The following is a 27,806-nucleotide window of genomic DNA, read 5'->3' on the forward strand; positions in this document are numbered from 1 at the left end:
ATGGTTTGGAAGTCCTAACTGTGGCAGTCAGAAAGGAAAAAGAACTAAAAGGAATACGAATTGAAAAGAAGAAGTAAAACTGTCACTGTGTGTGGATGATATGAGTATATATAGAAAATCCTGAAGATGCCACCGGAAAATTAGAGCTAATCAATGAATTTGGTAAAATTGCAGGATACAAAATTAATGCACAGAAATCTCTTACATTCCTATATACTAACAATGAAAGATCAGAAAGAGAAATTAAAGAAATAATCCATTACTATTGCAACAGAAAGAATAAAATACCTAGGAATGAACCTACATGAGGAGGTAAAAGGCTTCCCTGGTGGCTCAGACAGTAAAAGAATCTGCCTGTAATGCAGGAGACCTGGGTTCGATTCCTGAGTGGGGAAAATCCCCAGAGAAGGGAATGACAACCCACTCCAGTATTCTTGCCTGGAGAACTCCATGGACAGAGGAGCCTGGCAGGCTGTAGTCCATAGGGTCACAAAGAGTTGGACACGACTGAGTGACTAACACTTTTACTTTCAAGGAGGTACTTGAAAAAGTCCTGTATTCAGAAAACTATAAGACATTTATGAAAGAAATCAAAGATGACACAAACAGATGGAGAGATAGATATACCATGTTCTTGGGTTGGAAGAATCAATATCGTGAAAACAACTATACTACCTAAAGCAGTAGTTTTGATGAACGTTTTACTTTCATTTTTGTTTTGAAGGATTTATTAACCAAAGAAACCACACATCACACAAACAATTTCAGTATTTAATAGAAGGTTATTTGACTTAATTTCAGTATACAGTCAGTAAAAGAAGAGAAATAGAAACAAAGAGAAAAGTAATAGTATGTACATCACCAAATTTGGGTCAACCAACCTCCAGACCTAGACAGTGCTGGTAAGTCCCTCATTAACAGCAATCTGGAGTCCTAATTGGGAAAAAGTCCTAGGTGGTGTGTCCACCCTGTGGGTGAGACTTCAGATTGTAGTTTTGGGGGCTCCCACTTACAATCCTAAGCAGCAATTGATATCATCATCAATTTGTCTACAAAAATGCAGCTGTGGTTTTACTTTAACTTTTTGCTGTTTGTTTCACCTTGTGAGTCTTAAAGGGTAGGGAAGTCTCAGGCAGTAAAGAATCCACCTGCAATGCAGGAGACCTGGGTTCAATCCCTGGGTGGGGAGATCCCCTGGAGAAGGGAATGGCTACCCACTCTAGTATTCTTGCTTGGAGATTCCATGGACAGAGGAGCCAACTTCTTAGACCCTGGAGGTGGGAGGTGGGGTTGGGGGAATTGGCCAGACCCATTAACCCTCAGGGGCTTAAGAGAATCTAAGACCCATTCCCTATCTTATCTAAAGTGCCACCTGACTTGCTTTCCTTGCAGGCAGGCACAGAATCTTTGCAGTATCCAGGGAGATCAGAGGCTGGCTCTCCTCCTTTTGATGTCTGTACAAGACTTCCTCCATTTTAATTTCCTTAATATAAGTCTATAGATTCAGTACACTCCCTATCAAATTACCAATGGACTTTTTCACAGAATTAGAACAAAAAACTTTTTACAGTTTTTGTGCATCAATAAAAGATCCCAGATACCAAAGCAGTCTTGAGAAAGAAAAACGGAACTGGAGTAATCGGGCTCCCTGACTTCAGACTATACTACAAAACTATAGTCATCAGTACAGTATGGTACTGGCACAAAAACAGAAATACAGATCAATGGGACAGGATTGAAAGCCCAAAGATAAACCCACATACCTATGGTCACCTAATCTATGACAAAGAAGGCAAGAATATTCGATGGAGAAAAGACAGTCTTTTCAACAAGTGGTACTGGGAAAACTGGACAGCTACATGTAAAAGAATGAAATAGAACATTCCCTAACATTATATATAAAAATAAAACAACATGGAATAAAGATCTAAGTGTAAGACCAGGCACCTATACTACTCTTAGAGGAAAACATAAGAAGAACATTCTTTGACATAAACCACAGCAAAATCTTTTTTGACCCACTTCCTAGAATAAGGAAAATAAAAACAAAATAAACAAATGGGACCTAGTTAAACTTAAGAGCTTTTGTACAGAAAAGAAAACTATAAATGAGATGAAAAAACAACCTTAGAACGGGAGAAAATATTTGCAAATGAAAGCCACCGAGAAAGGACTACCATATGACCATAATTCCAGAAGACACATGCACCCCAGTGTTTATTGCAGCACTGTTTATATTAGCCAGGACATGAAAGCAACCTAGATGTGCAACTGCAGATGAATGGATAAAGAAGATGTGGTACGTATTTGCAGGGGAATATTATTCAGCCATAAAAATGAACAAAATTGGGTAACATTTGTGGAGATGTGGATGGACCTAGAGTCTGTCATAGAGTGAAGTCAGTCAGAAAGAAAAAAAGTATATATTAATACATGTATGTGGAATATAGAAAAATGGTGTAGGTGATCTTATTTTACAAAGCAGAAATAGAGACACAAATGTAGAGAAGGGGCATGTGGGCACAGACTGGTGGAGAAGGGGGAGTGGGGTGAGTTGAGAGGTTGGGATTGACCTATGTTCACTACCACGTGTTAAATAGACAGCTAGTGGGAAGCTGCTGTATAGCACAGGGGACTCAGCTCAGAGCTCTGTGGTGACATAGATGGGTGGGATGGGAGGGGGTGGGAGAGAGGCCCAAGAGGGAGTGGGTATATGTATACATATGGCTGATTTATTTTGTTGTACAACATTGTAAAGCAGGTATACCTCGATTAAAATAAATACTTTGACTAAATTCAGAGAAGTGCTGTGTTGATTCACATTTTATCCTTATGTTTCTTTTGATAAATATAATGATAGAGTTGTAAAATGTACTGACTACAAGCTAGGCACTGTATACTAAATGTTTCAGAAGCACTGTTTTATTATAACTATTCTGGAAGGCAGACAGGGTTGTTATTTCCTCTTTATAGGGAAAAAAAAACACACAAAATGGAAGGACAGAAAGTTTGTCCTTTACATATGGTCATGGAGCTGGTAGATGGGATAGCTTGGCCTTTAACTCAGTATGACTTTAGAATTTATGCCCTTACCTACTCTGCTGCTAAATGGCCATTCTAGTTTTGGAATATTCTATAAGTTTGATTTAATTGGTAAATTTATTGTAAATGATAGTCCTCTTAAGGCATTATTTAGTCAGTTAAATAAACATTTTTGCTAGTTGGGTTGATCTAGCATTAGTTCATTAGGTTGTTAAACTCTACCAGTCACATATTGCTGTGACTTAATTTTGATCCACAGTTTCCTTATTTAATCCAAAGATGTGTTTGTGATAATATTTGGGTTGTTAATTAATCATGAAGCCAACTTGTGGAGAAATTATTACCTGTAAATGAGTTCCATTTCCCTCATTTTAGAGGATGTATTAATATATATTTACATGTACATTATACATGTGAGCGTGTGTTAGTCGCTCAGTCGTGCCTGACTCTTTGTGACCCCATGGACTGCAGTCCATCAGGCTCCTCTGTCCATGAGATTTTCCAGGCAAGGATACTGGAGTGGGTTGCCATTTCCTTCTCCAGGGGATCTTCCCAACCCAGGGATCGAACCCGGGTCTCCTGTACTGCAGGCAAATTCTTTACCGACTGAGCTAACAAGCATGCACAATTAGAATTAGTGACATTACAAGGGGTGCTATACAGTATAAATAGAGAAAGACTGAATGAGTCTTCCTCTGTTTCATTCAATTTGTTTTTCATAAGTTAAATTTGGGTCACTGTCTAAATCAAGCCTTACTAATGTTAATGTTTAAGTTATAACTAGATTCATGCTTCCCCCTCCCCAGAAAATGGCTCTCTTTATCTAAAATTTTATTCTGAAACGTTTCCAACATATAAGAAATTTGAAAGAACTTTACAGGGGACACTCATAACTCACCACTTTGATTTTCTTATTATCATTTTATTATACTTATTTCATCACATATATATCCATCTATCCCTCATTTATCCATCTTGATTTTTGATATATTGGTACATTTCTGCCTGTATACTTCAACAAGTATTTCATTAACTAGCATTCAATATTTATTTAGCTTCTTTTATTTAAAAAAATTTTAATAGAGTATTGTTGATTTACAGTATTGTGTTAGTTATCAGTTTAGTTCAGTTGCTCAGTCGTGTCCAACTCTCTGTGACCCCATGGACTGCAGCACACTAGGCCTCCATGTCCATCACCAACTCCCAGAGCTTGCTCAAACTCATGTCCACTGAGTCGGTGATGCCATCCAACTATCTCATCCTCTTTTGTCCCCTTCTCCTGCCCTCAATCTTTCCCAGCATCAGGGTCTTTTCCAGTGAGTCAGTTCTTCTCATCAGGTGGCCAAAGTATTGGAGCTGGAGCTTTAGCTTCAGCATCGGTCCTTCCAATGAATAATCAGGACTGATTTCCTTTAGGATTGACTGGTTTGTATCAGTTATATATATACGTATATTCACTCTTTTTTAGATTCTATTCCCATATGGGTCATTACAGAGTACTGAATAAAGTTACTTGTGCTATATTAGTGAGTTCTTATTAGTTATCTGTTTTATACATAGTAGTGTGTATATGTCAATCCCAATCTCCCAATTTATCCCCCCTACCTCACCCTGGTAGCCACAAGTTTATTTTCTACATCTGTGACTCTATTTCTGTTTTGTAAATAAGTTCATTTGTACCATTTTTTTTTTTAAGATTCCACATTTAATGGTGAAATTCTAGAGTCCCAAGAACATTATAACTCTGGCTTTGTAGTTTCATGATTTTTACCATTTAATTTTATAGGTATGTTAGAAGTCTTGGGAAAATGACTGGATCATTCAAGTTGGAAACTATTTCCAAAACAGAGCACAAATATCTCTATGCTCTTGCTTACTGGAATTAAAGCAAGAAAGGAAGTGAAACTTGTGTCAGAACTGCCCATGAACTGTCCAATGCTATATAACTCTTTATTCACTGTCAGTGCAGTTATGTCAGCAGTTTCATAATGGTGAGGAAAGTAGTTTGTTTACAGCTTTTAAAAAATATTTTTATTGAGTGTGACATAAATGCAATTAACTATAGATTTCTTAGGTGTGCAGGTGTAGCTCAGTTAGATTTTATATTTATCTAACTCTGTAATCCAGATCTGTGTCCAGATCAAGATCTGGAGTAGTTCCAGCTTATAGCTGTTTTAATCTATGTCACGGTTATTATTTCCAGTTTATTATATCTATTTTAATCTGCATCATGGTTATTATGAAGTTTGTGGGGTGTTTTCGTGTTTTGTGGGTTTTACTTCGATACAGATATTAATCGGTGTACATTAGAAGACATTGAAATTACTTTGAGACAGTAGAAGCAGCAAAATATCAGAAGGCATCTTATTTTTAGAAGTGTTTATTAATAGGAACCAGTAATTGCCATATTGTGCCAATTGGCACAAATCTGCTTTACTGATAGTAAGTTATTTTCTGTAGTATGTAGGAGCAGCTCCAGTTTGCCTGCCATTAGTCCTTCCCCACAGGGGTTACAACATACCTTCTTGTCTTAAAAAATTTTTGCCAGAAAGTGTTTTGAAGGAGTTGATGAGTTTGTAAATGAAGACTAAGTTTGTAACTAAAAATTTAGTTTCAAGGATACTGGTTGTTATAAATAACTGGCTGGCATTATTAAGCTGTTGGTAGTATTGGGTCATTATTTCTTATTTTGCATTGGTATTCTCATTACAGTGAAAGCAACTTCTCTCCCAAGTTTAATGAAAAGGATGGGCAGGTTGAGAGAAAGAGCCAGAATGGCCTGTATGAGGTTGAAAATGGAAGACCTAGGTAGGTACTGGGGTGGGGCATCTTATAATAATGGGTCTTTAAAAGGTAGAAAATAATTGTCAATGAAAATTCATTTAACAATCAAGGTAAGAAGAAAAAAGCAAATTTTATGTAAACCAAACTGAGTTACAACTTGGAAGACATACTCTCAAGAAGCTCTGAGAAGTGTTCCACCTGTTAGGAGATACTGTTGTTGTTTAGTCGCTAGGTTGTGGTGAACTCTTTTGTGATCCCATAGCCCGCCAGGCTCCTCTTTCCTTAGGGTTTCCCAGGCAAGAAGGGGGATCCTCCTGACCCAGGTATCGAACCCCCATCTCCTGCATTAGCAGGTGGCTTCTTTACCACTGAGCCACCAGGGAAGCCCTGTTAGAAGGTGTAGTCATACACATTTTCTAGACAAAGGATTGTACATCAAAATGGGGTAAAATACTGATATTTTACATAAGGTTCCCACAGATACATAGTCCAGGTGAGCATGTGCAAAGCAAGCAGTGAGTCACCATGTTGCCTTGCAGAGTTGGGAGAGCATGCTGTTCTTTTAAGAAGTTACATTGCTAGTGTCAGAAGACAGGGAAAATAATAATCTTTATGGTCAAGAAAGCACTCTCATCTTTGAGGAGGTCTGGTTAATGTGCAGGTACACTGCACATTAGGGATGCTAGGAGAGGCTCAGATGGACACAGAAAATTTTAGGTCTAAATTTTTTTGTCCTGCCTTAAAATACACATTTTATTTTATCAATGTAATTAACATTTATTGAGGGCTTGCATATGCCAGGCCTTGTCTGAAAGAATTTATATATGTGATCTAATTAAATCATAATAATAACCCTGTGGGTGGATATTTTTAGTTCCATTTACAGATAAGTAGAGAGAATGCGAGTAGTTTGCATATGGTGAGTAAGTGCTAGAAGGGATTGAATGCATCTTCTTATAACTTTACCTTGAAATAGAAATAATAACAGTTGACTCTTGAACAAAATGGGGTTTAAACTACACAGGCCCAGTTATACATGGATTCTTTTTCAGTAGTAAATATTACAGCACTACTCCATCTGAGTTGTGTTGAATACCGGAATGTGGAGCCACAGATACAGGGGAACTGTGTATAGACGGTGGACTATAAGTTTATATGGAAGCATTGTTCAAGGGTCAACTGTAATTGAATAAATTAACAGAAGGAAAGGATTAAGAATTGTATTTCAGTGATTATTTATAAAATGAGATAATGCTTTTAGGAATTTATCCAAATATGTAAGAGTAAAAATAAAAACAACCCAACAGTGTAGCATCATTTTTTTCTTTTGGCCATGTCGTGTGGCAAGTGGGTGGGATGTGGGGATCTTAGTTCACCAGCTAGGGATCAAACCTGTGCCCAGTGGAAGCATGGTGTCTTAACCACTGGACCACCAGGAAATCCCTCTTTTTGTACTTTTAAAAGTGATTTTTCAACACAACTCGAAAATTTTCAGTTTTTCTTAAGTCATCATAAAAGGAAGAAATGTAAAAATTAGCATGCCTCCAATAAAAAAATAGAAAAATCACAGATTTGGTAATCATACGTATCACCTTGTAAAATGTTGCAAAAGCTAAAAATATTTTTAGTTCTTCTAAAGCAAGGACGTAGTAGTGCTCCTCTCATGCCAACCTGCTCTTTGCTAAATTCTTTCTTTGTTCATAGCTTACTCACTTTTCTGTGTTACTGAGTCTTTTCAAGTCAAACTTGCCTTGCATTTGACTTACTCCTTAAGTTCTCTTCTGGGCAAAATATATTAGAAGATATGTACACATATAAAAGGACAGAAAGGGCAAAGGAAAGATAGCCTATTGTTTTAGTCAAGACTCTCTTGACTAATGGAAACCAACTCTAGCTTGCCTGAGTAAAAAAGTGAACTTTACTTCACGACTATAGAATCATCTCAGGAATCCAAAGCAGAAATGCAGCTAACTTTAGGAAAGGGTAGAGTTTGGAAATCCATTAGAACTGTCTCTGCCTTATGTCTGCTTTCCTTTATATGTTGCCTTTGTTTTGCTTTTTCTGCAAATAGCTTTCTCTGTTGCTCAGGCGGTAGAGTAATCTATATGTCTTTTCTACAGCTTTTAGTTTATCAGTTACAGGCTTGGTCTTTCTCTCTCTTAATATTGGCTTTGATCATTTGTATTCAAGGGTGTATGGTTACATGGAATAAAACATAGTTACTGACCACCCTGCCCTTCCTCCTGAATTTGAAAAGTAGAATAATTGCATCCTGGCCAAGTGTCTTGCCTTTCTGTTTTTATTTCTAAGTCTTGCTGAAATATTTCTGAGTCCAGTATAAAACAATATAAAGATTGACTCAATTTTAATAACAGTTGCAAGGAAGAGCAAAATAAAATAAGAGTGGCTGGAACTTCCCTGGGGGTGTAGTGGTTGAGAATCCACCTGCCAGTACAGGGAACATGAGTTCGATCCCTGGTCCCGGAAGATCCCGAATGCTGTGGAGCAACTAAACCTGTGACTCACAACTTCTGAGCCCAGGTGCTGCAGCCACTGGAGCTCCTGTACCTAGAGCCCATGCTTCGCCACAAGAGAAGCCTCTGAAATGAGAAGCCTGAGCACTGCTGAGGAGAGTAGCCCATGCTTGCAGCAACTGGAGAAGCCCCTGCAGCAACAAAGACCCAGTGCAACCGTAAATAAAAAATTAGTTAAAAAGATAGCTGAAAGGGAAAACTTGACAAGTTGTTTATTTACTTTCACATACTGGGAGGACCAAAGATATTAAATAGACAAGATTGCAGATTAGGGCATTTCATTTTATGTAATGAAAGTTAAACATTTAAGGAATATTGACTGGAAGAAAATTACTCAGGCGTGAGTGTGCCCTGTTTATCTGACAGACTTTTATACATTGGGTTGTGGCATTAGCTTAAATAGTTGTTGGCATTTATATAAAATTGTTTTTAAAAATTGAATTTGGTATATATGAAATCTTAAAATATTAAGTATTTCTACTTCATTATTTGCTGTGTGCTGTGGGCTGAGTCACTTTAGTCGTGTCCAACTCTGCAGCCTTTATGGACTCTAGCCTGCTAGGCTCCTCTGTGCATGGGATTCTCCAGGCAAGGATACTAGAGTGGGCTGCTATGCCCTTCTCCAGGGCATCTTCCCGACCCAGGGATGGAACCTGTGTCTCTTATGTCTGCCTTCATTGGCAGGCAGGTTCTTCACCACTAGCACCTCCTGGGAAGCCCTCATTATATGCCACACAATATCTATTCCGGATAATAAAAATCTAGAACCCACTATGAAAAAAAATGGACTTTAAAATGTAATCAAAACTATATGAGTGAGTCAGGTTGTAAGAGAGTGAAGGATGAAAAGAGGATGATGAGAAAGGGAAGAGAAGTGTGGATATATTGGATAAAGTGTTGCTGTTGCAGAGTTAGACTGTGATTAGGTGCAGAGCATTTCAGCCTTCCAGATTTAAAACAACTTTGGAAATGAGATCCTCCTGGATCAAGCCCAGGCATGAAAGAAAAGTTAAATAACACTGTAAAGAAATACGTACTTTGAATGTCAAATATGTAGTAGTGCTACTGGATTTGTGTGGAGATCTTATTTCCCTCTTAGTACCTTGTTTTGGGCCATATCAAGTTTGGTTCAAAAAGATGAGTACCTTCAGTTGGTTTTATGGTTTTTTGTTTTTCCAGAAATCCTGCAGGACGGACTGGACTGGTTGGCCGGGGACTTTTGGGGCGATGGGGCCCCAATCATGCTGCAGATCCCATCATAACCAGGTAAGAGCTGAAAACACATTTCAGTAACAAAGAGACAAGTAATTGGAAAAATACAGACACTAACCACGTTTTTACATGTCCATCATATACATATACATACACAAATGTATATATGCATATGTATGTGTTTATATATATAGTTATCCCTTGATATTTTAGGGGCTTGGCTCTCGAAGAGGCCCCTGGGCCTCAAGCAGGTAGCAAAATCTGTGGATGTTCAGGTCGCTTACATAAAATGGAAAAGTACGGTTGACTCGTCTTATCCATGGGTTCTGCATTTGTGGATACAGAGAGCTGACTGCATGTGTGTGCGTTTGTGTTGGTATATACACAGGCATATATATGTATGTATGTATGCAGCCTTGAAATTAAAAGGCGCTTGCTCCTTGGAAGAAAAGCTATGACAAACCTGGACAGCATATTAAAAAGCAGAGACCTTACTTTGCCAAAAAAGGTCCATCTAGTCAAAGCTGTGGTTTTTCCAGTGGTCATATATGGATGTGACAGTTGGACTATAAAGAAAGCTGAGTGCCGAAGAATTGATGCTTTTGAACTGTGGTGTTGGATAAGACACTTGAGAGTCCCTTGGACTGCAAGGAGATCCAACCAGTCCATCCTAAAGGAGATCAGTCCTGAGTTTTCATTGGAAGGGCTGATGCTAAAGCTGAAACTCCAATACTTTGGCCACCTCATGCAAAGAGCTGACTCATTGGAAAAGACTCTGATGCTGGGAGGGATTGGAGGCAGGAGAAGGGGACAACAGAGGATGAGATGGTTGGATGGCATCACCGACTCGATGGACGTGAGTTTGAGTGAACTCCGGGAGTTGGTGATGGACAGGGAGGCCTGGCGTGCTGGGGTTCATGGGGTCGCAAAGAGTCGGACACGACTGAGCGACTGAACTGAACTGAGCTGGCTTTTCTTGCTTTCAGTCTTGATCACCTCCAAACCAACTTCCAAACTTCTGTCAAAATGAGTGAGTTTTCTGAAATACAAATTGCTAACAGCTTTTAACCTGCTTTAAAACATTTTCTGGCTCTCTAAGCAGATTAATTTGATGAATCCTTTGCCTACTTCAACCTCATCATCTGTCTTTCCCTCACTGATGTTCATACTCCTGTGTATACTTTCAGTTTCTTGAATACATTATTTTATTTTTATAACTTTGTTTCCTCCCTCTGCATCCTTAAAATCAGATTTGTCTTATACTAGCTGTTCCTTAATTTCTAGCTATCTGTACTCATCAAGCTGTCAGTCTTACAGTTTATTCACCTACATATCTAGCTCCACGGCTAGGCTGTGAACTCTTTTAGGGGGAATTACGGATGGGGCTTCTCTGATAGCTCAGTTGGTGAAGAATCCACCTGCAATGCAGGAGAACCCAGTTCGATTCCTGGGTCGGAAAGATCAGCTGGAGAAGGGCTAGGCTACCCACTCCAGTACTCTTGGGCTTCCCTTGTGACTTAGCTGGTAAAGAATCCGCCTACAATGCAAGAGACCTCGGTTTGATTCCTGGGTCTGGAAGATCTGCTGGAGAAGGGATACACTCCAGTATTCTGGCCTGGAGAATTCCATGGAGTGTATAGTCCATTGGGGCACAAAGAGTAGGACATGACTGAGTGACTTTCACTTTCATGGGTTAGATGTAGTGTTCAGCCACATTATAAAGACTTGGACACTCATATCTAAGCTGGTGTATTTTAATCTCATGCAGAGTGAAAATTAGATTGTAGGCTTTCTGTTTTGGTTTTGTACTGCAAGTTCAAAATTTTTATCTTTGCCTAAGGAACTATTAGAACTATTCTTAACATTTGACAGGGGGAGGTAGATGTGGTGTAGGGAAGGGAAAAGGGAGATTTATCAACATCTTTGGGAAGGAGGCTCTGATTACAAAATGCACATTTTGAAATTAACGTTGCCTTGATGCTTTAAAAATATTCAATTAAATTTGAAATATAGAACTAAAGGATAGAGTGAGATTTCTTTTATCAAAAAAGGGAATAAAGATTCAGAAGCATTTTTTTTTTTGAGACCAACTGGACATGGAACAACAGACTGGTTCCAAATAGGAAAAGGAGTACGACAAGGCTATATATTGTCACCCTGCTTATTTAACTTCTATGCAGAGTACATCATGAGAAACGCTGGGCTGGAAGAAGCACAAGCTGGAATCAAGATTGCCGGGAGAAATATCAATAACCTCAGATACGCAGATAACACCACCCTTATGGCAGAAAGCAAAGAAGAACTAAAGAGCCTCTTGATGAAAGTGAAAGAGGAGAGTGAAAAAGTTGGCTTAAAGCTCAACATTCAGAAAACGAAGATCATGGCATCTGGTCCCATCACTTCATGGGAAATAGATGAGGAAACAGTGGAAACAGTGTCAGACTTTATTTTGGGGGGCTCCCAAATCACTGCAGATGGTGACTGCAGCCATGAAATTAAAAGTTGCTTACTCCTTGGAAGGAAAGTTATGACCAACCTAGATAGTATATTTGGAGAAGGCGATGGCACCCCGCTCCAGTACTCTTGCCTGGAAAATCCCATGGGTGGAGGAGCCTGGTAGGCTGCAGTCCATGGGGTCTCGAAGAGTCGACACAACTGAGCGACTTCACTTTTACTTTTCACTTTCATGCATTGGAGAAGGAAATGGCAACGCACTCCAGTGTTCTTGCCTGGAGAATCCCAGGGACAGGGGAGCCTGGTGGGCTGCCGTCTATGGGGTCGCACAGAGTTGGACACGACTAAAGTGATTTAGCAGCAGCAGCAGCAGATAGTATATTAAAAAGCAGAAACATTACTTTGCCAATAATGGTCTGTCTAGTCAAGGCTATGGTTTTTCCAGTGGTCATGTATGGATGTGAGAGTTGGAGCGTGAAAAAAGCTGAGTGCCAAAGAATTGATGCTTTTGAACTGTGGTGTTGGAGAAGACTCTTGAGAGTCCCTTGGACTGCAAGAAGTTTCAACCAGTCCATCCTAAAGGCGATCAACCCTGGGATTTCTTTGGAAGGAATGATGCTAAAGCTGAAACTCTAGTACTTTGGCCACCTCATGTGAAGAGTTGACTCATTGGAAAAGACTCTGATGCTGGGAGGGATTGGAGGCAGGAGGAGAAGGGGTCGACAGAGGATGAGATGGCTGGATGGCATTACCAAATCAATGGACATGAGTTTGAGTGGACTCCGGGTGTTGGTGATGGACAGGGAGGCCTGGCGTGCTGTGATTCATGGGGTCGCAAAGAGTCAGACATGACTGAGCAACTGAACTGAACTGAACTAAACTGAACCTGTATCACATAATCTTCTTTTCCGAAAACAGGGTGAACTGTTAAAAGCAATTATTACAGATCTTTTTCACTAGTTATATTAATAAGTCTTAAAAAGATTCCTTGGATGAAAAAGAAAAGAAACTCTTAATGACCTTCCTTTAAATTCTGTTCTGCTTTAAAATCCTTTTGATAAATTTTACTTTAGTAAAAAGTATATCTTGAATTTGTATTCTGGAGACTATAATATCCTTTATTGAAAGTAGACATTTGCCTTGGTTTGTAACAGTGCTAAATAAAGAGTATTATTTAATGCAAAACAATATTTCTTTATAAAGGTAGCTGATTTGAGGTAAATGTATATCCACTCTATTATAAAGAAAAATACATCTTTATATTTTTGTCTTAAGCTTGGTTTAGGACCTTGATCTTTGTTCTGAATCACTTATGATCTTACATTACTGTTTATAGGTGGAAAAGGGATAGAAGTGGAAATAAAATCACCCATCCCATTTCTGGGAAAAACATCTTGCAGTTTGTTGCAATAAAAAGGAAAGACTGTGGAGAATGGGCAATCCCAGGGGTAAGCATTAAAATAAAGTCAAATCAATGTTTTCAGTTCTTTTTAGTTGCTTTACTTATATAATGCAAGGTTATTGCATATGGATCTTTTCTACTCCCTTAAGTCTCTCTCCTCCCTACTTCAGGTAATAATTCCTTTGCAGTAAAGTATCATTGTTAATGACAGATGTAGAATAATACAACAAAACTGTTAAAATCTGAGTCTTAATTCTAAAAATCCTTGAGAAAGAACATGGACTTTGATGTTAAACCTGGGCTTGTGTTTAGCCTTTCCACTTGGAGCTGAGTGCCGTGGAGTTCAGACCTTTGTTCTAAAAATAATCATATTTATTTCACAGGATTATTAGAGAGAGCATTTAAGGCACCTGGTATTGTAGATACTCACTAATGCTGAGTCTTGACTTAGAACCCATCCCCTACTCTAAGACCAAAGTAACATTTTCAGTATTTTAAAAGTAACACATTACTTACTGTTCCTTACAGTTTTTAAAGTTTCTGTAATATCATCAGGAAGAGTAAACTTTTATTGAGTTCACGTCAGTGGTATTTCAAGTGGCTTTAAAAAAATGTGTATGTGTTCAAGAGCAGGTTTTGTATTTTATGCCATATTGTTAAACGGAGATAGTTTGATAAGAGGATGACTCATCATATACACATTCTGCTATCTGCAAGAATGGTTTCTTTCTTTGTAGGGTAAAATGGAATGAAAATGAAGATTGTAGCTGACTGTACAAGCCAAATAAACTTCACACGTGCTGAATGCAAAATACAATGATATCATCATCATGGGATTTTCTGTTTTTATTGTCATTTGAAATTCTGATCAGTCAGGGAACTGTTGTCATTAAATATAATTTTGAGAGTCGTTCATCTCAGTGTATTTTGAGCATCCGAGCATATGGCAGGGCTACATGAACAGCATCCGTGTCTTCTTGGTGCTCACCTTCCAATGAGGGAGACCATACAAGATAAATAAATTATTGTATGTTAGGTGATAAGTATTAAGGAAACTAAAGCAAGGAAGGGGACTAGGAAGTGTTGGGAGAGCTTGCAATTTTAGATAGAGGGTGGTTATAGAAGGTCTCCTGAGAGAAGGTGGCATCTAAGTGAAGATCTGGAGGAGGTGAACAAGTTACCTGTGTAGATATCTGGGGAAAGTGCCTTTAGGTAGAAGCAATACAGTTGCAAAGGCCTTAAGGTTGGGATATGTCTGGCCCATCCTGGGAACATTGAGGAGGTCACTGTGACTAGAATGGAATGACCGGTGGGGAAAGTATCAGTTTGTTGTATTCTTGCCTCCAGCCTTTCCTTCTGTAGCTTGACTTTGGAAAATACCAGGAAAGGAGTCTGACAGGCTCAATTATCATAGGCTAACCTTGGACCATTTACTGTGGTTGAGTATATATAGGGTTGATAACCCTGCTAAGCTCCTTCTACCAGAAACAAATGATTTAGAGGAGAACATAGTACAGAAGATTATGGGCAGATAGAGCAACATATCCCTGGAGAAGGAAATGGCACCCACTCTGGTGTTCTTGCCTGGGAAATCCCGTGGACAGAGGAGCCTGGTGGCCTACAAAACATGGGGTTGTAAGAGTCAGACACGACTGAGCGCCTAAACCAACACCCACCACAAAGCAATATATGTCCACTGTGTCAGTCAGTAAATATTTATTGATTGAATTAAAGCTTTTTCCTTTTTCTTTTTAAACAAAAATGTGACTCGCAGGGGATGGTGGATCCAGGAGAGAAGATTAGTGCCACACTGAAAAGAGAATTTAGTGAGGAAGCTCTCAACTCCTTACAGAAGTCCAGTGCTGAAAAGAGAGAATTACAGGAAAAGCTGCACGAGCTCTTCAGCCAGGAACATCTAGTGGTAAGAAATGATTTCTAAGAAGGATTTAGTCCTGGGGATTAATGAAAATCACTTAAAATTCACCTGAAAATCTGGTAGATTATTCTCTGAGTAAAGTGAAATACCTGTATATTTCAAATACATCTTAATAAAACAAATTAAATTGTAGCTCTTCTCTGTGAATAGATTCCTACTTAAATTTTTATAGCCCAACTTTACATCATTTATTATAATGCATTTTTTCCTTATAGTTTTTCTTTAGACTCAGTGTGAGCTAATGTGATACTGACTTCACCCATCTAACAGTAAATCTTTTCTGTTTTTAAAATATTTGCAAGAATTCAGCTGTTTTGAGAGGACATTTACATTTTAACTTAGGTTGTTCGGAGCTTTTCTCATTCATAACAGTTTAAGTCTCATGTCTGTTTTGCTTATGTATCTTTTGTGATTAAAAAAAATCACTATCAGGTATACATGCGCTAGTAATAAGGAGAAGAATGGATTTTCTTTCTTGTTGCTGTTGGCTTTTGTTTGACGTGTTTTGTTTTCTTCCTAGAATTAGGATTTCTTAATTGTTTGTTTATATTCCTTCCCTGGTGGCTCAGAGGTTAAGGCATCTGCCTCCAATGCGGGAGACCTGGGTTTGATCCCTGGGTCAGGAAGATCCCTGGAGAAGGAAATGGCAGTCCACTCCAGTATTCTTGCCTGGAGAATCCCATGGACAGAGAAGCCTAGTAGGTTACAGTCCACGGGGTCGCAAAGAGTCAGACACGACTGAGCGACTTCACCTTCAATTGTTTATATTATCTGGGTTTTGGGTCACATTTGCGTTAGATGGCTGGATCCAAGTCTTTTCATGTATTAAGAGCTTAAATATTAGTCTTTACTAACCTTGTTTATAGATCTTTGTTTAACTAGAAGAATCTTTCTTTGTATGTCTAAAACTGTAATCATGGAAATTACTTTTAAATTGGCGTGTAATTGCTGTAGAGCTTTGTGTTAGTTTCTGCTGTACAGTGGCATGAATCAGCTATATGTATACATATATCCCTTCCTTGAGTCTCCATCTCACACCCCCGCAGAAATTATTAAAACAGAAAAATATTTACATGAAGAGTCTTAAAAAAATCATATGGCCCAAATATGATTATTCTCACATTCTGAAATTAGAATCTGAGGTGTTGAGGGTTTTGTGAATGTTAGAGCTACCTCAGAATGTTCTTGAGACTATTGTTTCCTGGGAAATTTATTTATTTAAAAAAATATTTTGTTCATTTGATCCTATTATAAATGGAATCACTTTACTTTCTTAATTTCATTTTCACATTGACTTTTTTGGCCACTTTTTCATTTTGAGGAATCTTAGTTCCCCGACTAGGGGTTGAACCTGGGCCCTGGTGAAGGCACCAAGTCCTAACCACTGGGCCACTAGGGAATTCCCTCCCTGGGACATTTAGAACAAACATATGGAAGGTTACATTAAAGGTTCTGTAATATTTACATTTCTTTTGTGTGTGTGTGTAATAAAAAGCACATAGCATATAATATGCCCACTTAAACATTTTTTAAGTGTACAATTAATTAATGTTAATTAATTAATGTTAATTAAATGTGGATTGTTTTGCAACGGATATTTCTGATTCTGAAGAAGGCAGTGTGCTCTGCTCTACCCATTCCTTTTCACCCTATACTTTTTCTTCATCTGTTTCCTTTTAAAAAATAGATATATAAAGGTTATGTTGATGATCCTCGAAACACTGATAATGCATGGATTGAGACAGAAGCTGTGAATTACCATGATGAAACAGGTAATTTTACTAATGTTTATTAAACTAACTGAATTAGTGGATCAGTTTAAGTCCAGCAGCCTGCTGCTGCTGCTAAGTTGCTTCAGTTGTGTCTAACTCTGTGCGACCCCACAGACGGCAGCCCACCAGGCTCCACCGTCCCTGGGATTCTCCAGGCAAGAATACTGGAGTGTGTTGCCATTTCTTTCTCCAATGCATGAAAGTAAAAAGCAAAAGTGAAATCACTCAGTCCTTAGCAACCCCATGGACTGCAGCCTACCAGGCTCCTCTGTTCATGGGATTTGCCAGGCAAGAGTACTGGAGTGGGTTGCCATTGCCTTCTCCAGCAGCCTACTAGGACACAATTAAATTTGGACTATTTCAGTATTTTAAGTCAATCATCTAGTGATTATAGAAGTATATTTGTATGAAATCAGATTGTTGATATTAAAATAATATGTTTAAAAAAAGGAAAGAATATGTAGAAGAAAGCTTTAAAAGTGTTACCAGTAACGAATCTATTTTAATCCACTGGTAGCATATAAAATTAAGGTTAAAATTATAAACTATGTGCCTTAAAGTTGTCAAATTGTTTGAGTCCATTTGTAAAAAAACAAAAGCAAAAGCAACTGGAGATTTGAGTAGGAAATATAGGTATAATAAAGGAAATGGGATTTATGTCTGTCTTAATGTTTGAAATAATTTTACAATAAGCATGTATTCTTAAAGTGCAAAATAATACCAAAAAAATTACAACTGTTGAACAAACTTCAAATGGATGATTTTTTTCTGGTCAATGGATTTAAAAAATTTAGCAGGTGGGTGGAAATCTGTTAGTATAAAAAGAAAGGGGGAATCTGCTATTTAGAAAATTAATTGCAATTTTAATATGTGTTGAGTGGCTTCTCTTGAAACATTTTATTGCTAAATTGGATGACCTTTTGGATACTTTGTTTTCATCTGTAGCAAAATGAAGTGGTACCATATCAGGGAACTAATTGTTGCATTCATGGTTCCTTTCTGAGCTGAACTGTTATTGGAAACATAGGGGGAGAGAGACTGGTGTGTCTGAGGTCTCAGGTGAGTCCCTGGGATAGACTGCCAAATGAGAGTCCTTGGCTTCGTGCAGGAAGGAATTCAAGAGTGAGCTGAAGTAGAGTGAGCACAGATTTATTCAGGGAGGTACACACTCCATAGACAGAGTGTAGGCTGTCTCAGAAAACAAGAGACTCTGAAATATGGGGTGTTTGGTTTTTATGGGCTGGGTAGTTTCATAGGCTAATGAGTGGGAGAATTATTCCATCTGTTCTGGAAAAGGGGAAGGGGATTTCCAGGGATTGGATCACACTCCCTTTTTGACCTTTTATGGTTAGCCTCAGAACTGTCCTGACTCCTGTGGGTGTGTCATTTAGCATATGCTGTTGTATTATAATGAACATATAATGAGGCTCAAGATCTAGTCTGCCATCTTGGACCTAGTTGGGTTTAACCAGTTTATCTTGTGTCCTCAATGGCTGTGTCATTTTCTTAAAGGGTATGCCTTGCCCCTTTCCTGTCTCGGTATAACCCTGTGCAAATCACGTGTTCTCTTGGACTCAAGTTTTTCCTTATGAAATGGGCTGCAACTAGAAGATTTGTCACTTTTACATTCTTGCTGAACTTGGGGAAACTCCCAGCACAAATTTCATTACTTCTATACAACAACTGTAACCAAAGTATTAGAACAATTCATTTTGGTATTAAGAACTTAAATATTTCAGAAGGAAAAATAATGCATATGTAATTTAGAAGCAGGTCTCTGCAACTTAAGTACTAATACATTTGTTAGCTATTTATTTTTGAAGCTAAAAAACAATGACTGATCCTCTAGTGGTTGGTTATATAGTGTCTGCATTGTTCAAATCACTGTTTTCACTGTTTCATTCTTTCTCTAAATGTAAAAAAAAATTTGCAGTCTGATAATTTCAAATCTCTGCCGTATCTGAGTTTGATTCTGATCCTTTGTCTCCCTTTAGCATGCCTTCTAGTTTTTTTGGAAGGTGAACATGATGTATCTAGTAAAAGGGACTGAGGCAAATAGACCTCTAGTGTGAGGCTTTATGTTTGTCTAGACATAGCTAGGAGTTAGGCTATATTTATTATTTGCTATAATTGTAGGTGTCAGAAACCAAAATTTCCTCCCAGTGTTTTTTTTTTTTCACCTCCTTTCATCTTTTGATTTCCCTAGAGACTACTTAAATAAGGTCTGAGCCACGCAGTTCTTTCAGTTAATGCTCCCTTGTTATTTTATGGAATCTCTGTTGCTGTGGATGGTAAGTTGGGAGCGACACTAAAAGTTGAGCTTCTCTGAGCTAGTGCCAGATCGAATCTCGGAGAGAGTTTTGGGTGATGTTGAAAAGCATAGCTTTATTGGTTTGCCAGGCAAAGGAGGACATAGCAGGCTCCTGTGCATATTCAAGAAGAGTTGTTGATTTTCAGTTTGTTTGTATTTTTTTGGTGTAAAGATGGGAGTGATGACTCTCAGGCTCTTTAAATGTCAGATGTATAAACTTTACTAACTTTTTAAAATTTCGCTTTGTGTAGTTTATTAGTTGACCAGAGGGCAGTATACTTTTCAGATGTTATTGGATCTGATAAAGAGCGTGTTGGAGAATATTGTTATTTAGATAATCATATTTTATTTTAACTTTTAGATTCAGGTTTACTTCTTAATTCTGGTTCTCCATTGGTTATCGCTCATTGTATTTGCTATGAAGGTACACAAAGAGCTGTCATTTTAGCACTGGGATTTAGAAGCCTTTGTGCTGAAATGGGCTTCCCTGGTGTCTTAGATGGTAAAGAATTCTGCAGTGCGGGAAACCTGGGTTTGATCCCTAGGTTGGGAAGATCCCTTGGAGAAGGGAATGGCAATCCACTCCAGTATTCTTGCCTGGGAAATCCCATGGACAGAGGAGCCTGGCGGGCTATAGTCCTTGCGGTCACAAAGAGTTGGATATGACTGAGTGACTAACACTTTCTCTTTCATGTGCTAAACTATTCGATTGATTCTTTCAAGAAGCAGTGTTATTATTTTATTATTACAAATGTAATCATTATAAAGGATATGTGTGTTTATAATGAGTTATTTAGAAAATAGGTGACATAAAGTGGAAAGAATTTTAAAGCAGCAGTTATTTCATTTCGCAAAGATAATGACTGTTAACATTTTGATTTATTTTCTTCCAGATTTGTACAGCTGTTTTAAAAATAAAAATGGGCTAACACTCTACATTCTATTTTGTTACTTACAATTTCACTTAATATATTAATACATAATGGACATATTTCCATGTCAGTATGTGGAGAGCTTCTTTACTTTTAATGATTATATGGGAGTCCAGTGGACTCTTATCATTTATTTAATCTGTGCCCTCTCAATGGAAAGTTTGGTCATGTCCTCTTTTTCCTCTTTGTTTATAAATAGTGTTGTCTTGAATACTTCAATAAGCTTGTCTTTTTATTTCCTTAGGGTAAATCCTTTGAAGTGAAATTATTTGGTTGTTTATGGTCTCCCTAGAGCCTCTTCCAGAGTCTGGTGCATAAGAGGCAATCTGATATTTGTTGCATGAATGCTTATCAAAGAGCACTTTCTTTTTAAAAGCTCTTGATAAATACTGCCAAACTGTCCTACAGAAATATGCCATTTAGATTGTGCATTGTGATTGAAAACATTTATTTTTAACTTTTGATAATTATAAATATTTTAATAAATATTTATAAGTATATGGTTTCTGATTTGGTGTAATACTTGGAAAAGTGTACTTATGACTCTAAAGTGAATCATTTATAATTGTTTTCTTTCTTTTTTTTAATGTTTAAATCTAATCCCTCCAGAATTTTGACGTGAGGTTTCATGTTTATCTAATGTTGTTTTTTTTGTTTAAGAGTAATATTTTTACTTTTTAAAGAGAAAAGCTGGACTTCCCTGGTGGTCCATGGTTAAGAATCTGCCTGTCAATACAGGGGACCTGGGTTCAGTCCCTGGTCTGAGAAGATCCCACATGCAGCGGAGCACCTAAGCCCACATGCCCATGCTCAGCGACGAAGAGTAGCCCCCGCTTGTCACAACTAGAGAAAGCTGGCGCAGAGCAACGAAGACCTAAATGCAGCCATAAATTGTTGTTGTTCAGCCGCTCAGTCGTGTCTGACTCCTTGCAACCCCATGGACTGCAGCCATAAATACATAAATAAATAGATAGAGTGGTGTTGAAGAAGACTCTTGAGAAGCCCTTGGATAGCAAGGAGATTCAACAAGTCAATCCTAAAGGAAATCAGTCCTGAATATTCACTGAAAGGACTGATGTTGAAGCTGAAGCTCTAGTGCTTTGGCCACTTGATGCAAAGAACTGACTCACTGAAAAAGACCCTGATGCTGGGAAAGATTGAAGGCAGGAGGAGAAAGCGACAACAGAGGATGAGATGGTTGGATGGAGTCGCTGATTCAATGGACATGAGTTTGAGCAAGCTCTGGGAGATGGTGAAGGACAGGGAAGCCTGGCATGCTGCATTCCTTGGGGTCATAAAGAGTTGAACAGGACTGAGTGATTGAGTTGAACTGAGAAAGAGCAAGAGAGAGAAAAGCTTTTTTTTTTTTTTTTTTGCTACACCCTGTGTCATGTGGGATTGTAGTTGCCTGACCAGGGGACTGAGCACATACCCTCTGCATTGGAAGTGTAGATTCTTCACCACTGAACCTCTAGGCAAGTCTGAGAAAAGCTTTCTTATTGGTACCTTTACTTGAAATTTAGAAACTTGGTTAAAATTTGAGCATTTGGGAAATTTGAAATATTCTCATTTTTAATTCAGTCTGCCACTTAATATGATTTAAAATTATTTTGAGTAAGAATACTTGAAGGTACAGGATTATGCAGAAACAGAAGTGATCAAATAAATTACATTTTCTTGATGATGTTTTTTCTTTGGTAACCAGGTGAAATAATGGATAACCTTGCCTTAGAAGCTGGAGATGATGCTGGAAAGGTGAAATGGATGGATATCGGCGATAAACTCAAGCTTTATGCTAGTCACGTTCAGTTCATCAAACGTGTGGCAGAGAAACGAGATGCACACTGGAGTGAGGACTCTGAGACTGGCTGCCCTGGGTAACAGCTCACAGTCTCCATGTAAGCCAAAAGCCAGGAACGGAGCAGTATCACAGAACTCATATATAAAAAGGGCAGGGCAGGTCACTTGGAAATGACTTTATTCATTAAATGACAGGCAGTCAGGTTTTGCATCAGAATAAAATTAGTAGGTGTGGTGAAACAACACAGAATTTTCTGCTCTTCTGTCAAAAGCGCTGTAAACAATCATTTTGTATGTATTCTATTTAAGCATGGCTTAAACCAAATTGAAAGAACTGATGCTCTTTGAAGAATCAGAATTCGAGCAAAGATAAATTTAGATAAATTTCTGTTGAGCCATAATTTCTGCTTTCTCTGTAATTCTTGTCTGTCAGTTTTGTTTTTCTCCACTGACTTTTGAGGTATGAAGGATATTCCTACCATATCAAGCGTCTCTCAGTGGAGTGCTGATCACCATTGCCTAATCTTGATTTATCTTTAAATTATTTGGTTCACACTTTGCTTTATTTGATCTTGTTGAAGCTGGTTTAAAAAACGGAAACCTTTTGTATTCTTGACTTTAGAGTTGTAAGTTATATGAGGAAATTTCAGTCACTCTTTTAGTCGAAAAAGATCAAGATCGATGAACAAGAGATCATGTCCTCATTTCCAAAAATTCTGAATTACAAAAATGTGTCCAGAAAACCAGTAATTTAAATTTATATATGCATTCCACTCTATTCTAACTGTGGGAAAGGCTACGCACTCTAGTATTCTGGCTTAGAGAATTCCATGGACTGTATAGTCTATAGGGTCGCAAAAGAGTTGGACACGACTGAGCGACTTTTATTTTCACTACTGTAACTGTATGTACCGTAAGGGAACTAAAAATGATGTTCAGAAAATAAGTGAAATGAGACAGAGACAGAGGTCTTTGGGAGTTAAAGTGTCCTTTGTTAGGAAGGGATTGTTAAGGACTGACTGAAGTTTTTGAGACTCACTGTTAACATTGTCATTCCTTGATGAAAGGTGTTCTAGGTGTTCTTAGAAGCAGGGAAGAGGAAGGAAAATAAGACTGCCTTGTCTCAGTGGTCCTTTATATCACTTTCTGGCCTATATATCCATTGGGAAAGTCCCATAGTACTAACACCTATCGACCTGAGGTAGGGACTGTCATAATTCCATCCTCATTCCAGTTGGGCTATATGTGGGTCATTTGAAGAAAAGGTGGTTTAGGGAATAGAGGCATGATTGTTTTCTTCAGATATTTGATAAAGGTATTAGGCTAGAGAACAAAATGAGGGCTAAGATAAATTAACAAAAAAAGGTTTTGCTTTTTTTCCCCCTTATTTAGTGTCAAAGCTCTTGGTGGTAAACTTTAACTGAACTGACAGGAGGCTTTTTTCCCCTCTGTTTTGCTGAGAATCATTAGAATGTTTGATTTCAGGTTGTTGCCTCAAACCCCTCTGAAAGAGTTATAAGGTTTATGTTCAGTATTAGTTTTCTAAAATCCATAAAATCCTGGTCCTTGGGTGTGTAATACAGGACTTGTGCTTGTCAAGGATGTGCTTCACTGAGTGAAGGGTAGAACGACCTTGACTCAGGGTGAAAGAATTTGATTCTACTTTCATTGTTTGGCAGGAAGAGATTGCTTCTTACTGACACTGAGTAGGATTTTCTAAAACAAGCTGCTCACAAAAGCTCTCGAGAAAGCTTGAGTTCTTGCCTGAAGAATGACGTTTACATATGTTTTAATAGTTTTGATGCATCTAAACTGACATTAGGAAAGATTTTAGGTTGTATTAAAAATTGTCTTTAAGGAATAACTAAAGCACATGATCCACATGTTGCATTTTATAGTTTTCATTGGAACATTTACAAAGTATGCAGAATGATAGAACTACTATACACTGTAGATAGGGTAGAAATAGATAATCTTCTCACTGTAAGTATCCAGCACCATCTATAATAGAGAAAAAACTGATCAAAATTTTAGTTTAAGACATTTCTGGAGGAATATCTGCTCCTATAATAGGTGATATTGCCTTCACATTTGCCTTTCTTATATTTTAGATATTAGGAAAATTTTTGTTTTTTAGAGACATTTAGTAAAATAAATAGTGTGGATACCATTTCTTGAATATCTGTGTTATAGCTTTCAATCCTCACAAGAATCCTATGAAGTTAGGTGGTATTATTCCCACTTCACAGATGAAAATGAAATTTAGAAACATTGCCCCAAGGTTTATTCAGTAAGCAACAGCTGGGTTTTGCGAGGTCCCAGAAACAATTCTGTCTTTTGTATTCCTTACTAAGGTTATGAAGCTTTTATTATTTCTTACTTTAAGTTTGTAGTTTGGTAGATTCTTTATCACTTAAGCAATACTCATGTTATCCATAGTACATTTATGGCTTGTTACTTGAAATTTAAGAGCCACGTCTGATTTGGCTAGTGTTACTGAACTTGTTGGCATAATCATGGCCCAGAGGCAATTTATTGATGGTATCTTAGCCTATGGATGAGTGGTTGCACCCAGTGTTTGTCTTGGTAGCATCAGGTCGTTCTTAAGACCTTAAAGCATTTCCAACGCAAATAGAAGCAAGATACTAAACCTGCTAAAGAGGGCGCCTAAAATTTCTAACCACTTTCAGAGGCTAAATGCTACTTTGTCTTACAGTATAAGAACTTATGGTGGTTGCTGTTATTTTCTAAAATATTTGTGAAGTTTTAATAAAGATATTGATTTTAAAGTACATCATTTGAAGAAGCACTTGTAATTTATTTGGTCTTGTTTACATCTACTTTAATCATATTATTAACATCAGTATGGGCATAATCTGAGGCTATTAAACTCTTAGGATAAAAGTATTTAAAATGTAACAATGCTTGAGGGACTTCCTTGGTGGCCCAGTGGCTAAAACTCCATGCTCACAGTACAGGGGTCCTGGGTTTGATCCCTGATTAGGAAACTGGATTCCTCTTGCTGCAACTAAGAGTTCACATGCTGCAACTGAAAAAGCACCCTGCAAGCCACAAGGAAGATTAAAGTTTCCAAGTGCCACAACTAAGCCCTGATGCAGCCAAATAATTAAATCAATATAAAAAAGAGATATTTGGAGATTTTACTCACCATGTAACTTCTGACATAGTAGTAAGAGAATTATTTCTGCCAAAATAAACAATACAGATTACAGTTACTAGGTAGTTTTGCCATCATTTTTTTCTTGCCTCCTCCCATGTCTCCCATATTATGTTTATTTAACATTGATGGATTAATATTGGTACAGTCATGTGTGTTGGGAGAAGGAAAATAATGTGGTTCTTTTATACCTAAATGCTGATAAATTGAACCATTAAGTGTCTTTTCTGCAACACAGAGCTTAATTCCTCTTACTTCACCCTTAGTGGCCTGATAAGATCATTTGAAGTGGTAAGAAACACAGAGTAAGTACTTTGGGGCAATGAAACTTTGTCAGAAGGAAAACTTGGGTGAAATCCAGTTTCTTTCTCAAAATTCAGATTGAAAATATTTTGATTCATCAGTTTTTCTTGAGATACATACATAAAATAAATACATACTGTATATAATCTTCAGTTAGTTCAGTTGCTCAGTTGTGTCCGACTCTGCGACCCCATGGACTGCAGCACACCAGGCCTCACTGTCCATCACCAACTCCCGAAGTTTACTCAGACTCATGTCCATTGAGTTGGTGATGGCATCCAACCATCTCATCCTCTGTTGTCCCCTTCTCCCTCCTTCAATCTTACCCAGCATCAGAGTCTTTTCTAATGAGTCAGTTTTTTGCATCAGGTGGCCAAAGTATTGGAGTTTCAGCTTCAGCATCAGTCCTTCTAATGAATATTCAGGACTGATCTCCTTTAGGATGGATTGGTTGGATCTCCTTGCTGTCCAAGAGACTCTGAAGAGTCTTCTCCAATAGCACAGTTCAAAAGCATCAATTTTAATTTTACTTGACATGAATTCAGATATTTAAAAGGAATATACCTTTTTGGTCTCTTTCTCTCTTTTATATGTATTTTAAATGAAAGCAAACTTGGGTGAGAATCATTGTAGAAGTCTCAAGGTTTGTAGAGTTTCCATCAAGAGTGCTGACGCTTTTGTGTTAAGGAGATTTGTTGCCTTGCCTGGAGATGAGAGCATTTCTAGATTTGGTAGTTACAGAGTGGGCAAAAATAAGCTTGAGGTAAAATGTACTGTTTGAAATTTCTTAACCTAATTTCTGTAAGCTGAAACTTTGTCAAATGCTATGGGCATTATGAAAAGAATACCTTTTTAGACCTGCTGAAATTCTGATCTAAAGATCTTGGAGGAAAATGAGTTTATAACTCATGCGTTTTACCTTAGGTTGATTGCTTTGGTTCCATTCTGCCATAAATTTTTATGGTTCAGAAGAATTATTCTTACCTTTTCTGAGATTAAATATCAATTGCTTTTATCAGTATAACCATAGCAAAAAAGTCTTACCCAAAGAAGCCCTAAAAAAAAAAATTATTGTGAGAGCTTCAGCCCATTAAGTAGATTTGTAGTTTATAGTAGCTAAAAAATGAATACTTACCCCAAGTTGGTTCAAGATAGAAATGATTAACTGGGGAAGAAAAAAATATCAAAGATCAGTGAATACAATGGGTTTAACTTTTAGCTTATTTTAACTTTGTATATAAGCTAAAATATTTTCTATATGAAAATCTGTTTTTGCTGAAAAATTAATTCCATTTTGCTGCTTGTGTTTTATTTATGTGATGTAAGATTTTAAAATGAATATGCAATATTTAGATTTGAACTCCCTTAATTCATAGAAGTGTTTTTTGTAACTGCCTTGTAATGGTATTCGCTATATCTGAAATACAGAAAATTGATGTGAATGGTTGAGAAACTGGCTGTATACACTCACATACAAGTGCTATCTTTCTTAAATGATGTGTGAATTCCCTGTATGAACAATACTTGAACCAGAATTTTAGGACAGCTATGATTTTGCTTCAAGGATTTGCTTGTACAGGCAGTTTCACTGGTTAAGTATTGCCTTGTAGCTTTCATGTGGCCCTGTTTTAAGAGACTGGCAGCTTGCTTGAGGAATTGACCCGTGTCAAAAAGGCAAATGCCTCTATTTATAGTGCTGTCCATCCCAACATATATGCAAGAATGTGTAAGCTAAACACTGATCTGCTTATTCTTAGGCAAGAACAATACCCTTAAATAAAGTTCAGAAAAATAAAGTATAGGTATTATGAAATCAGATTTGGTAACCCTTGAATAAGTCGTATGTGGAAGAGACTTTGGAGGTAAATCAATACATCTACCCAAGGTCACACAGCTAATTTAAAGATGAGCTTAGAATCTGGACTTACCCACCACAGGCCAGTGCTCTTTTAGTCATGTTTTGATGTGAAGGTGAACTTGCCGATTTTGGAATCATTAATAATTAACTATTGACAGTAGTTTCCCCAGACATTTTCAGAATATGTATTCATATATATATATATATATGTATATATATAAATTCTAACATGATTAGGAGTATGCTAGAACTTTTATGATTTACATTTGGAAATGGGCTATCATAATG

General features: G+C 37.7%; 1 protein-coding gene across 1 annotated transcript in view; it reads left to right on the plus strand.

Moving 5' to 3' along the window:
• NUDT9 (nudix hydrolase 9) overlaps positions 1–24,895 on the plus strand; it is a 39,366-nt gene extending 14,471 nt beyond the window's left edge. The window contains exons 3-8 of the mRNA XM_068975120.1: positions 5,755–5,850; positions 9,540–9,626; positions 13,363–13,474; positions 15,203–15,349; positions 17,052–17,136; positions 22,085–24,895. Of these exons, the coding sequence (XP_068831221.1) occupies positions 5,755–5,850; positions 9,540–9,626; positions 13,363–13,474; positions 15,203–15,349; positions 17,052–17,136; positions 22,085–22,260 (703 nt within the window). The 3' untranslated portion in view covers positions 22,261–24,895. The remainder of the gene's footprint in view (positions 1–5,754; positions 5,851–9,539; positions 9,627–13,362; positions 13,475–15,202; positions 15,350–17,051; positions 17,137–22,084) is intronic.
• The last annotated feature ends 2,911 nt before the right edge of the window (positions 24,896–27,806 follow it).

The sequence above is a fragment of the Capricornis sumatraensis genome, chromosome 7 (genome assembly GCF_032405125.1).
Source record: "Capricornis sumatraensis isolate serow.1 chromosome 7, serow.2, whole genome shotgun sequence".
Lineage (NCBI taxonomy): Eukaryota > Metazoa > Chordata > Mammalia > Artiodactyla > Bovidae > Capricornis > Capricornis sumatraensis.